Source organism: Gobio gobio, assembly GCF_949357685.1.
Source record: "Gobio gobio genome assembly, chromosome: 2".
Classification (NCBI taxonomy): Eukaryota; Metazoa; Chordata; class Actinopteri; order Cypriniformes; family Gobionidae; genus Gobio; species Gobio gobio.
The window spans coordinates 66558613-66572926 of NC_137098.1; the positions used below are offsets into that span (position 1 = coordinate 66558613).

The 14314-nt window shown below is 38.0% G+C and overlaps 2 protein-coding genes across 2 annotated transcripts in view; both read left to right on the plus strand.

Annotated features, from left to right (window-relative positions):
* Positions 1 to 11760, plus strand: part of capn1 (calpain 1) — a 39065-nt gene extending 27305 nt beyond the window's left edge. The window contains exons 11-22 of the mRNA XM_079811072.1: positions 1020 to 1180; positions 1271 to 1282; positions 1839 to 2050; positions 5239 to 5278; positions 5522 to 5587; positions 5680 to 5737; positions 5995 to 6059; positions 6171 to 6239; positions 8258 to 8336; positions 8410 to 8526; positions 10755 to 10813; positions 11014 to 11760. Coding sequence (XP_079667198.1) covers positions 1020 to 1180; positions 1271 to 1282; positions 1839 to 2050; positions 5239 to 5278; positions 5522 to 5587; positions 5680 to 5737; positions 5995 to 6059; positions 6171 to 6239; positions 8258 to 8336; positions 8410 to 8526; positions 10755 to 10813; positions 11014 to 11040 — 965 coding nt within the window. The 3' untranslated portion in view covers positions 11041 to 11760. The remainder of the gene's footprint in view (positions 1 to 1019; positions 1181 to 1270; positions 1283 to 1838; positions 2051 to 5238; positions 5279 to 5521; positions 5588 to 5679; positions 5738 to 5994; positions 6060 to 6170; positions 6240 to 8257; positions 8337 to 8409; positions 8527 to 10754; positions 10814 to 11013) is intronic.
* A 782-nt stretch (positions 11761 to 12542) lies between these two features.
* On the plus strand, positions 12543 to 14122 carry dusp19b (dual specificity phosphatase 19b). Its single transcript, XM_079841057.1, has 4 exons — positions 12543 to 12792; positions 13158 to 13204; positions 13674 to 13826; positions 13914 to 14122. The coding sequence occupies exons 1-4, from the start codon at positions 12567 to 12569 to the stop codon at positions 14106 to 14108; spliced, it is 621 nt and encodes a 206-aa protein (XP_079697183.1). The 5' UTR covers positions 12543 to 12566; the 3' UTR covers positions 14109 to 14122.
* The last annotated feature ends 192 nt before the right edge of the window (positions 14123 to 14314 follow it).

The following is a 14314-nucleotide window of genomic DNA, read 5'->3' on the forward strand; positions in this document are numbered from 1 at the left end:
AACAAATTCAACCCAAGCGCTCTTTGGTGACGTGGATGATTATGTTACTGTTTATCATCTGTGCATCATCGTCTAAAGCCCGCCCTGACAATTTCATTGGTCCGACCAGCTTCTGTTCGGGCATAGTTGCTCCACAACGGATCAAATCCAGACAGAACTGCCCGACCTGAAATGTTGTGGGCGGGGCTAAGTTCGGCTGGCATCCAGGCTAGTCGTCTTGTGCTTGAACGGAAAAATACACACAAAATGATGTCAAAATATCCTCGTAAACACAGTCAGTTGTGTTTTAAGTGAAAGTAAACAGTTAAGAAAACAAATGTGTAACAGTGACTGCAGCCTAATAAACCTGCTGCAGTCCAAATTCAAAATATTCTCAATATTCTCAGACTCAACGCTCATGCTGGTTGCCAGATTGAGGACACACAATAAGAATGAGCGCAATTGACAATAATATACACGTTTTAGTTTGCCTCTGGACATATAGCTTTTTAGATGGATATCGAGGCTTTATAGGTCCGGTTCGAACCTGCGATCTCTGACCCAGTTTGTTTCTGTGGCTACAAAGGCGTTGTTTTCCGCCAAATGGCAACCCTGGGTGTCGAAATACTATTGGGTAAAATGGCAGTGGGCGGGATCAGACAGACCAAAACCAAAACAGACATTCCGACACTGAACGCACATCTCAAAGTAGAATAAGTGTAGTAGTATTTATTTGTGCTATTGCTTATTTTCTCTTATTGTATTACTGACTGTATACTTCAGTAATGTTTAATATTTATATCAGTCTAGTTTATTAGTTTATTATTAGTTCTTAAGGCTGATCATTTTTGTTTATGGTATTCAGCTGCAACGATGTTCAGCAAAAAGACACAGAGTAACTATGTTTGATATCTAAATCTTTACCTTCGGAATCGATAAGCAGAATCAGAATTACTTAAATTCAACCGATACCCAACCCTCGTCTGTGCCTGCAAAAAGACAAAATCCTCATCATCCTCTTTTGTTCCCATGAACCATAGCCACGTTCTGGATCAACCCTCAGTTCAAGGTGGCCTTAAAACATCCGGATACTCCCGGCCAATCAGATTGCAGCTTCCTGGTGGCGCTGATGCAGAAGGACCGCAGGAAGAAGCGAAGAGAAGGACAGGACATGGAGACCATCGGATTCGCCATTTACGAGGTCCGAGAGCAGATCGCTTTTGTCTGAAGTTGTTTGAAGTGTGTGTTCACATGTTTTTGATTGCTGTTTTTTTCATCTTTATTTTTGCAGGTGCCAACTGAGGTACGATGAGAGCCGCCCGTGGCCTTTTGAATGACTGTGAATATTAGATTGTGAGATGAGTTTGTAAGTCTTTCTAATACTGTAGAACATGGAGAGATAAGTCATTTAGTCTGTAAAGGTAAATGAGATAATCTTCAGGAGCTTGAGGACACTGGGTCTGTTTCACTAATAATTGCGTGGATTATTCATATTCCTACTCACAGGAGAACTGCCTAATTCACAACATGCATACGCATGTGAATATGTTCTCTCGTTGTAATGTTAATGAACTTGGAGACCTCATGCCCAAGGTTAGTCATTTGCATAAGGCGCCCACACGTCTCCACATAAGGGCTTTCCACCACTCTATCTGTTTGTACATTTAGAATACGTTTCATTAAGAAAGTTGTTAATGAATCATGATTTGTGAAAACGTTTGTGCGCAGATTTCACACACCAGTTCATTAGTGTACGAGACCCAATGTTTGTCCTCATCAGCAAAAAACAAAGCAACATCTAAAACCTTAAACCAGACCCAACCCACAGCTGAAACTCTTCTGGGTATTTCTCTGCTCAGTACACGGGTAAGTCGGCCGTGCACCTGAAGCGGGATTTCTTCCTCGGTCACGCGTCCAGCGCCCGCTCGGAGCTCTTCATCAACCTGCGGGAGGTGAGCTCGCGCTTCCGCCTGCCGGCCGGCGAGTACATCATCGTACCGTCCACCTTCGAGCCCAACAAAGAGGGCGACTTCGTGCTCAGAGTTTTCTCGGAGAAACCAGCCAACTCAGAGTAAGTCCAGCGGAGACTAACACGTCATTTTACAGCAGAAAACACCTGTTCCAGCTAGAAGAACGTTAAAAATAAGGTTTGTTAATGGGGTCCAGAATTGACTTTTACTCTGCACATGCTAATGATGAGGAAATTGAGAAAATGTAATATAGGGATATTTTTCATATTTGATATGTTGATAAATGAAAAATTTTCACTGACTATGCACATCAATTTTGCATACTTTTCTTTAAAAAGACAAAACCCAACACCATAAAACAACCACTTTGTTGCTTCCACTTTGTTATAACTCCACTAACAGTTGAGCGTGGAATATTTAGTAGTGAGGAAATTTCCCGAATGGATTTACTGCACAGGAGGCTTGATTTCACTGAGCTCCTGAGAGCGACACGTGTGTAGAAGCGTCTGCAGGCCTAGTGCTTGATTTATACACCTGTGGCCATGGAAGTGATTGAACTCAATGATTTGGTGGGGTGTCCCAATATAGTGTGTGTATATATATATTTATTTATATTTATTTATAAAACACTGAACTTTTGGCGCTTTTCCATTACCAGTACCAGATCGACTCGCCTCGTCTCGGCTCGGCTCGCTTTTCGCTACGTTTTCCATTGCAGATAGTACCTCCACAATAGTACCTGGTCGTCATGGCGACAATGCAGGAAACTTTTTCGTTCATCGCTGCCTCTCGCTGGATCCTCTCTTCGGCAACCAAACAAAGGAATCCTCCTCGTTTGACCACGGCGTATTCTTCCGAGTTGCCATAATAGTAATGGTTATATCACGAGATCTCTGGCCAAACTATTTTAAAAATGGCGGGGTTATTCCATAGACCGTGGCCGATTCTCAATACCAAGTACGCGAACTTCTGACTTGCGTCCTTGGTAGTTCAGACTTGCCAAGTACGACTCGGGAGAACGAACTCCAGAGGACGGGAGGAATCGCCATCAATCGTCAATTGTGAAACGTCATCAGTTGATGCCCAAGTACTGTTCCAATTCAAAGTTCACATCTAGCCAAGTCCAGTTCAAATCCCCGGATGTGTCCTTGATCCGCCCCTTTTATCGAGGATGCATCAGAAGGTGACTTGTGTGAACTTCAGACAGACCGGTATCCCAGAATGCATCTCGCACCAACCAGCAAGCGTCAATAGCGAGAAACCCCGCATCATTTAAAAATACTACTGTTAATGTTTCACAAAATGAAGTTTTAAGACTTTTTCAGGCGAGAATGTACTTGTTTAAAGCTCAAATCTGTGGTTTATTTATAAAGAGAGTGCCTTTTTGAAAAAGTTGTGAGATCCAGTCGATCAGCGGCGCTCAGTGCTCGAGAGCAGCCTTAACTCTGCCAGTCCTTCTGACGTCTGCCGCTGGCTCTGATGTCTTCAGATATAATTTGTCTTCTAACGGGCGATCTTTGGTCTCATGAATCTATCATTTGTTCCCTGGCAAATTGTTTTGACTGAGGGAAAAGTGAAGTTTCATAACTTTATATGTTTAGGCTATTAAACACATAAACTGACAAAAAATAGACTGGGTTGTGTTTTATGTCATATTTCATTTTATTACAATGATAATCATATATATGCACACTTGTCTGAACCACATATTAATGTGTTTTTTTTTTATGTAAACTAAAAGAGGCAGGGGATTTTAATATTTTGTTTTGTTGTAAACATAGGCTACATGCAAGATAATACATTGCCTGCACTACATTTGTGTGGCTATAGTATGTTTAATTTTTTTTAATGAAAATGAAAAGAGGCAGAGTGGTGTTTTATCATATATTTCGTTTTATTGTAGCCTAAAATATACATATATACACTGAATAACACTATCAAGAACGCTGCTGTTCCATTAGCAGAGAACCGGACTATTGTCCTCGGGAGTTTGTTCTCCGGAGTTGAACTTGGGAAGTCTGAACTACCACGGATGCAAGTCAGAAGTTCGTGTACTTGATATAGAGAAACGTATATTTTAGGCTACAATAAAACGAAATATGTCATAAAACACCACTGCTTCTTTTCATTTTTTTTTTACAAAAAAATCTTAAATATATTAGCCACACAAATGTCGTTCAGGCAACACGGAGCTACATTGATTATCTTATATATTTATAACAAAATAACACAACCCTGCCTCTTTTCGTTTAGATATAGGCCTATATTAAATATTAATATGTGGTTTAGGTAAGGTGACCAGATTTCTGAAATGGAAACCGGGGACATTTCCTATTTGAGTGGTCAAAATATCACTAAAATCTCATTTGTTATTATCTTTTAATTAAAAAACGGGACAATACATTTTTAAATGTTTTTGTTTACTTGTTTGTTTGTTTGTTTGTTGTTGTTGTTGTGGGCTCCCTATATTATTATTATTAACATTAATAATTATTATGATTTAGTTTGATTATTAGGATTTTTATGTGGATTTAATAGCTACAATTCAACGCACCCGCAAAAAACAAAACAAAAAAACTATGAAAACGGTTAATAGTTGCCATTGTAAACAACAAGCAGTTCAAAACAATATTATAACATGACTTAACAAAAACACATTACAAAAATAAAACATAAATATGATAAATAAATACGTCAGCTTATCATGCGGGGGGCGTTGCGTCCGTTAGTGCGAGATGCATTCTGGGATACCGGTCTGTCTGAAGTCTCCTCTCGATGCATCCTCGATAAAAGGGGCGGATCAAGGACACATCTGGAGATTTGAACTGTACTTGTCTATGGCTAGATGTGAACTTTGAATTGGAACAGTACTTGGGCAGCGACTGATGACGTTTCACAAGACGACGAGAACACAAGTACAGACAAGAACACATATTGAGAAACAAAAAAATATTCAGGATACTCCATCTGCTGCGTGCAATGATGACGCAGTGAATAGTGACGATTCTCTCTGACCAATAAGCAGTCTGCCGTGTGTTCATGTCATATTTTAGTATCTCAAAAATGTGCCTCAGCACGCTCAGAACCTCGCCGGAGGTGGTACGAAAAAAAGTACCTGGAAGCAGGTACAGGTACATCTTTTACACAGTGGAAAACCAAACAAAGGCGAGTCGAGTCGAGGCGAGCTGGTACTGTGTAGTGGAAAAGCGCCATTTGATAACATGTTTAATCAAGTGAAGGAGAAGATTATTCACGGGCTGATATTGTATTTCGTCTTTGTACCCGGCAGAGAAATGGATGATAAAGTCACGGCTGATGTTCCTGAGGAGGTGAGAAGATCAGATCAGCACGATTGCACTGCATTGTCTATATAGTCTTGGCTAAAGGCTGTAGTGGGCACGACACGCAGCTGTATTCACAATAAAGTTCAAGCTTCAGTATATTTTTGCTGCTATAGAACATTCAAAATATCAAAAAGTTGATTAGTATTTAATAGTTGTCGGTGCCGTGATACGGTGTACAAGCGGCCATTCGGTCATTACAGACACAGTGTTCTCTTTCTTTCTCTCTAGCAACGTCTGGATGAGAGTCAGATAGATGCCGGCTTTAAGAGTCTCTTCAGACAGCTGGCTGGAGCGGTGAGAGATGCATCAACTACTGCTGTGTGCAGACGGTGGATATTATGATGCATTGCTACAGATTCATTTGTGTGTGATTTTGTGTTTTCTAGGACATGGAAATCAGTGTGACAGAGCTGCAGACCATCCTGAACAGAATCATCGCCAAACGTGAGCTCTTTATAAGCACAGATGTAGCTTCGATTTTTTTCAAACCTCAGGGACCCATTCACTGTCTGTAGAGGCAGAGCTTTAGACAATTAAATAAAGGGTAATACATCGATAGCATATACTTCTGTAGAAGCCACAAGTCTTGCTATTTAGGAACCTTTAAAATAGTATAATATTGGCACTTTAAATGAACTATCAGGCAGATCACAGATCAGGAAAAGCTGAGCACTCGTCTGTGTTTGTGTCTATGATCACAGATAAAGATTTAAAGACAGACGGCTTCGGTAAGGAGTCCTGTCGGAGCATGATCAACCTCATGGACGTATCCTTTCCACAGTTTGCTTTGTGTTTTGATGTCAAAGGCCTTTCTGTCTTATCCAGTTCTTACTGTATTTCTGCTCGTCTTGCTGTTATTGTCCTTGACATGCTTCAGACGGACGGCAGTGGGAAGCTCGGACTCACAGAGTTCCACGTGTTGTGGGAAAAGATTAAACGCTACCTGGTGAGATGATGTTGTTAATATTGATGTTTTTCAAAGATGGTCCTTTGTGAAGGCTTCTATGATGAGTTAGGCAACACATTTACACATCAACAGCTCTTCAGTGTTCAGAAGCTGCACCGGGACATTATTACTTATATCACATGCAAACAGACCAGCCAGTCATAGCAGAGGTCATTTACATATGGAAGTGTTGAAGGTGCAGCGTTTAATCTCAGGGTTAGAGAGGAAGTGGAAAATGGTCACCTGTATTTATTTAGCACTACACTTAGGGATGTGATTATACATATTTCTGTATTTTCCAAGCCGAAAAGTATGTCCCACGTGAATCGCGTAAATTTGGAGAAAAAATGGTTACTGTGTGATTTATTGAAATTTGAAATGGCTTTAAACAATTACTAAATAAATTTTTTTTTTTACATTTTCTAATACAAATCAGGGTTTAAAGCTCCAAATGCGAGTAGAAAACGGCGTTGAAACTGAGTTACTCGCCATTTTTATGATCATCAAATCGCAACGGATGAGATGTAATTATATAAATATATAGAGACAGAGCGACACGTCATAATATGAAAACCACGACCACCAGGGGGGAAAACAATCCAATCCGAAAATTGACCCATTCTTCCAGCTGATGCTTCACATCTTATTGCCTGTATCCACTTTTGTCTCCTTAAATGCTCGTTTTTTGGGTCAACAGCTTATAAAACCTTATTTCTGTGTTTCTTTAGCTTTTTTGCTGTACACCGTCACATAGCAGCTTTTAGACATTCTGTCTTTAATTATAAGTCAGAAATGACAAGGAGGCGCTTCACGCACGCAATACAAAGTCAATGGAGACGGTTTGATTGCCCCCCCCCCCCGGTGTGGGCGTGGCCTAAATGCGCTCTGTCTCTATAGTCTGGCACGCTGCATGTTTCACAGTAAAGCACAGCCCTGTGTTCATTTTCAGGTTTGACTCACAGTAAATGCTACCCTGTGATGTGTCGTTTGTAATGTTCATTTGGGAACACAACATGTGCCAACTATCTCCCCAAATTCATCATGAGAATCGTTTATAAATCTATTGTTGCCAACTAAGGCCCTGTCCACACGAACACGGGTATTTTCAAAACCGCAGCTTTTTCTATGCGGTTTGGCCGTTCGTCCACACGCAAACGAGGCGCGTTAAGGGCTCCCTGTTGTTTTTCCGCCAAAATAAAAGCTCAATGGGTTAACGTTTGAAAGCAAAGAAATTAACACAACCATAAATGTTAGTATTGTAATTTTTCTGTTGAATAAAATAACAATAAAATAATGATAAAAATAATTGTTGTTGTTATTAATAATAATTCTATTAATAATTGTATAAAATATTGCATTATATTGTAATATATTATTATCATTATTAAATACTTGATTTTTTTATTTAACAGTACAGTAGTATGCATTATTGTTATATTTATTAATTTAATAAAAGAAAATGTAATAATAACTGCTTAATAATTGCTTTTTTTTAGCCAATCACAAGCCTGTATACGAGACAGATTGTTTCAAAGCAGCTTCAGATAAATAAATAGGAAAATAACTGTTAAGGTTACAAAATTAATCAATCCAACCAAACAAATTAAATTTCAGCTGTAAAGCAGCTCCACAGAAGACAAGAGTGTCATTATTCAGCTCAAGTCAGTTCATGTTGAGGAACTGACTCTACACGAGTGTCATTTAGTGTCGGTAATGTGGTTCTCCATCACTATCAGATGAGAACAACTAAATTACAACTGTGTTTGGTGCAGGACACCTTGATCTACACAAGTGAACACATGTAGGATATTAAAGGAATGGAATAATGGAAGTTGCGACCAATTTGACTTGTGTATTGTGATGTGTTTCAGCGCATCTCTAACTCTAGTGCAGCCTTCACAGGAAGAGCAACTTTGAAGAATCTCAAATGCTCAGATGATTCATTTATGTCAGGCACATACATGAGTGCCTGCCGACTTCAATTGCTCAGTTCATGAAGTCTTCCACCTTTATTTCAGCAAATCTTCAGAGACCATGACCTGGATAAATCGGGCACTATGAGCTCGTATGAGATGAGAAGAGCCCTGGACGCAGCAGGTGCACTGACTTACCCCGTCTTCTCCTCTGTTCTGTTTCTACTGTCCGCTCATCTGTTTCTCTCTTTCTCCAGGGTTTAAGCTGAACAACCATTTATTCCAGCTGATCATCCTGCGGTACACGGAGGAGGACCTCTCTGTGGATTTCGACAACTTCGTCACCTGTTTAGTGCGGCTGGAGACCATGTTCAGTGAGTCACATTGTAGAGTTATGGGTTTGTTTTGTCTTAGGGTACGTTTACATGACAATGATGTAGTAAAAACAGAAACGTTTTTCCGCGAAAACGACAAAAAATGCTGTAATCTGCAGTCAGGCCAGTAGATGGCGATGTCACTTTGTAAAGAAACACTGCGTGCCTGTAGACTGAACACGTGATGCGCATGACGTCAACGTTTTCACAAATTAGCATTTTTGTAGTTAACACGGAGACGTAGTTAACAGTACTATTTTCAAAAGCTGTTGTCGTGTAAATGAACGGCCTAAACACATTCATTTTTAGGCCCCTTAAATATTAAACTTGTATTGTTTTTGTTATTCAATAATGCGCAAAGATAATATTGATTATGTGAAGAAAATAAATACACAACTGCTCAAAAGTTTGAGGTCTATTTTGAAAGATATTTATACTTTTATTCAGCAAGGACGCATTAAATTGATCAAAAGTGACAGCAAATAATTTATAATTTTAGTTATAGTTTTATTAATATTTTGAACTAGCTTTTATTTTTTTATATTTTCAGGTTTTTCTTTAAATTGTACTATTTTAGCTTTATTTAAATTGACAGAAATGTTTTTAATAGTTTTAGTTAACAATAATAGCCCTGCATTAAACATTTCTATTCATCAAATTCTGACAAAAAGAAATGTACAATTTCCACAACATATGAACGGTTTTCATCATTGATAATAAATCCTCATATTATAATGATTTCTGAAGGACCATGTGACACTGAAGACTGGAGAAATGAACATCTAAAGAGTGCCTTCTACACATCTGGAGTATGTAATGATGATAAATTCAGCTTTGATCACAGGAAGAAATTACACTTTATTATTTATTATAGTAGAAAACTGTTATTTTAAATAGTAATGATATTTCACAGCATTACAGTTTAGTGAGCAGAAGAGACCAGTAGTATATAGAGAATTTGTGTAATTCTTTTGTTGTTATACAAACAGCAGAATAATTATTACATGAACGTATCTAAATCATAGACCGTAAAAATATCTGGACGACGTGACTTCATTCTCTTCCGCTGAAGAAAAGTGAAGAGCCGGAGGTCTGAATACGGCACTGACATCTTGCGCAGATTTGGGACCGGAATCTGCGCAGTAGAGAGCAGGAAGTAGAGGCGCGATATCAAAAGCCGGCCCACACTCTCGCAGATGCAGAACAATTCATTATGTTTGTGTGAAATAAACAGATATAGAAATGTAGAAATGAAAGCTAAACCTCCAATCTCCCATAAATCCCGAAAAAAGTCTGTTAGTGCCTCAGTGACAACTTCAGCCGTCAATCTCAGCTGTCAGCTGCTGTTTTTATAGCATCAAATAACTCACTAAAACTAAAATTATTTAAAAAATAAACACTTGAAATGAAATCATCGTGATAACTGTCTACAATGACAGAAACCAACTTTGGGAAAAAATGATATGATGTGCTCAGCAAAAATGGCGTCATCGCGGAGTGGGCGGCAGTGCGCGTTGAGTGCGCAAGTTTTTTTGTATTTTGTGTAATTTTTCGTGCGGCTCCGCATCCGAAGATGCACGAGTTCTAGGCGAATCTAGCCGAGCATGACGTCTCATCACACCGGCAAACAGTTTGCACACACAAATGAGCTGCTTATATTTACAAAATGAGCCTGCAAAAGCAGAAATAAGCCCTTTTATTGAAAATAAAGATCCATGTTTAATCAAAAATGTTCAAGAAACTAAATGAAAATGTTTAAATGGAAATATTGAAGAGATTGTTAATTTAGTTGTATACATGTGTGCATATATTTTGTTCTCATGTCACAAGTAATAATATCAAGGTTTACTGAGTTTTACACGATTCTTCTGTAGTGTGGTTTTCGGTGAAGTGTACTTAAATAAATATCATCACCTGTGTACATTCTTCTACTTCTTCTCACCGCTGTTTCCTGGTGGTTTAAAGAATAGTTACTCAGAGTTGCCCTCTGTCGTTTCAAAGAATAGCACAGCGGTGAGCGCGTAGAGTATAAAGGCCTCGTCCGTTTGCTTTAGTTTACACGGAGGGGCGGGGTTATGAGCTATACTGGGACCAACCACCTGGGGCGATTGAGGCGCGTCGGCTTCAGTTTTTAACACGAGTTAAACATAATCTTTGTCTAATAATACAGTAATTCTGCCATGACATGAGCTGTGAGGACAGTCTGACTCCATGTCTGTGTTTTGCAGAGACCTTCAAAACGATGGACACGGACGCAGATGGATTCATGTCGCTCAATTTCTTTCAAGTGAGGTTTCACTTTCACACACTTCTCACACACTTCTTCTGCTTTACAACATCAGCAGCCACAGCACACACACTGACCGAGAGGGACAACCAACACCTTTAAATGAATTAGTCCCTAAAACAACACATGTGAATAATGTGAAGGAAACAAGCATTGTGTTCTTCTGTTTGCTCTAATACACTCATTTCTCTCTCTCTCAGTGGATCTCTCTGACCATGTTTGCCTGAAATGGACACAGATTTGCACCCTTTGTCTGCACTGAGAACATCTAAAGAGTGCCTTCTACACATCTTTAATGCATTTCTACTGGACAAACAGCCTTAGAAATGAAGCCCTGTTTACATAGTCTTAAATCAGAACATGTGAAATACTGTGCCAATCGAGAGTATTTCTGAAGCCAAGAGAAAGCCATTTACAGTGTTTTAATCATTTCTGGATCGAGATGCATGTTTGCCAGGTAAAGTTAGTTTACACTTCATGTGCCAAATGAATCATTGCCAATTTCAATCATTCTCAGCCGTTTTTAATCCATATTTTATGATGGTGAGCTGCATATTTGTCATGTTGTACACATGCTGAATGCTGTATTAGAATCGCACGTTTAAGCCTTGCTTTACTCACAGAAAGTGTTTGTTTAGACTGAATGTCATGCACACGTGCAGCTGTTTTATGACAAACCAAAGGATCTTTTATCAAGCTTAAAGGGACACGCATTTTATACATTTACTTAAGTTCTGTTTATATGAGCAATTCAAAACCTTTATACAATCTACACAGGGGCAACAGAATTGAACCGAACCTTTCTTACAAAACAAAGATGTTTATGAAAAGGTGGCGGTAACTTCTGTTCTTTTTTTGAATGCCAAGCAACTGTTTTTACAGGATATTTTTTTCCTCTGTTGATTCATTTTTGTGGGCTTTCTTTTAAAATAAAATCTGTGCTCAATTATGGATTTAACAGTGCTTGTCTCTGATTTTCAGTTCATTTTAATTATTATTATTTTAGGGACATTTTGGGGGTGGGGTCTTAATATCAAATATCTGTATGTTGACATCAAGCCACCGTATTGCCACATACTACAAAATAATATAGCCATATTAAATTAAACAGCATATTAATATTTGTACCATTATTATGCATGCAACATTATGACCTCATAGATTATATGGAACACATTTTTTATTATTATTATTTGGCTCTCACCCATTTAAAAAGATGAAAATGATCAAACCAGTCAGTTTGATATCTTAAAAAAGTAGATTTTAATATAGACAACTAGAGATTTATAACACGATTTTCCACTATAGAAACTGGGGCAGCTTCATATGAGCTTGGTATTAGTTAATAAAACAAAACTATTTATTATATATATATATACACACACACACACACACACACACACACACACACACACACACACACACACACACACACACACACACACACTTTATTTGTTTTACTTTGTTTATTTTAAAATAGGCCTACCAAATTATTAAATAAAATCACTGAGTTTCTGGATGTGTGTATACCTTTGTAGGGCCACATTTCAGATTTATTAGTAATAGTAGTAGCTAAATAAAGTCATGTAGAATGTATTACTAACGAACGTTGTATTTTGTGGAAATAACGGTAAGAGGGGCTTTTATTTTGAAATTAGAGGGTGTACCAAACTTAGTGTTCCCCGCTTTGTTTCACAGCCTTTCTCTTTAGTTCCGCGGTCATGTTTTCAGTGTCGCGCGTGCATAAATAAAGATGAACTCTCTCGCGCAGGAGATCGAGGGATTCTCCGCCGCGCGCCTGAGGAAGCAGATCACGAGAGTCACGACCGTGACGGGACAGAAACTCGTGGAGACGCGCAGCGGCGATGATTTCCACGTCACGCGCGATACAGAGCGCGAGAGTGACGCGGCGTGCGGGTTTGTGCAGGACTTGAACCTGGACCTGCAAGTGGGCGTCATAAGACCCTTCCTCCTACTCTGTGCGTTAAGTCTTTTAATGTCTATGTGCAATATTTACTGTGAACACCTGACCTGACACAACCCCACTGTTAGTAAAACTATCTAATATCACTGTACGTTACCATGGCAATTATTAGGCTACTATATTTATGGACTCCGAGGTATCAACAGTGTCTTAATAATATATGGCCTTTACTTTTTGTAAAAACGAGGTTAATCTGAGGTGAACAATTTTATAATAATATAATTCTACTATATATATATATATATATATATATATATATATATATATATATATATATATATATATATATATATATATATATATATATATATATACACATACATATGACACATTTATTAACCTCGAACTGTCTATTTTTAGCATCCCAGGATGCAGCCCATGACATAGAAACACTGAAGAAGTTAAAGGTAATGTAGTCATCATTGTTGTTTTATATATTTTAAGAATATTTATTTTATATAGCTTACTATACCCACTTATAAAATGTATAAAACTAGACCAGCTAATTTATATAACGTTAAAATTATATATATATATATATATATATATATATATATATATATATATATATATATATATATATATATATATATATATATATATATATTCTGTCAAATCAATTCATCGTGATTAATCTAATCCAAAATAAAAGTTTCTATTTACACCATATATGTGTGTGTACTGTGTATGTTGAAGAATACACACACATACATGTATACAATTAAGAAATATTTGCATGTATGCATATATAATTATATAATTGATATTATATGTAAATATAACAAATTTTTTCTTAAATATATACATGCATATAACTTTTATACACCATATATATATATATATATATATATATAGATGGTATCTGTTGTGTTTTAGGTGACCCATGTGCTGAATGTGTCGTATGGGGTTCAGAACGTGTTTCCTGATCTCTTCACGTATAAGACGGTCACCATGATGGATATTCCAGAGACAGACATCACCTCATACTTCCCTGAATGCTTTGAGTTCATAAAGGAAGCCAGTCAACAGGTGTGTGTGTGTGATGACATGTTGAGGTGTGTGTGTGTGTGTGTGTGTGTGTGTGTGTCTATAACCTCTGTTCTGCATGTTCTTCAGGATGGCGTGGTGCTGGTCCACTGTAATGCCGGAGTGTCTCGCTCTGCTTCTGTTGTCATCGGGTTCCTGATGTCCCAGGAGAAGATGTCGTTTGATGAAGCCTTCAGCGCTGTGAAAACTGCCCGGCCTTCCATCCAGCCCAACCCAGGCTTTATAATTCAGCTGAAGAAATATAATGCCATACAAACATTGTGACTGATCTGTTTCTGTAAACCAAATTGTTTTGTATATATATATATATATATATATATATATATATTAAAATATTTGTATGAGTGTTTATATAAATAAAACATTTTTAAACATTGCTGCTGATTTATTGATCGTTTTTGTACAGGTTTACTGGGTGACTTTTACTTTGAAACGCATCACGACGGAAACCGTTGAATCCGCGTTCACGT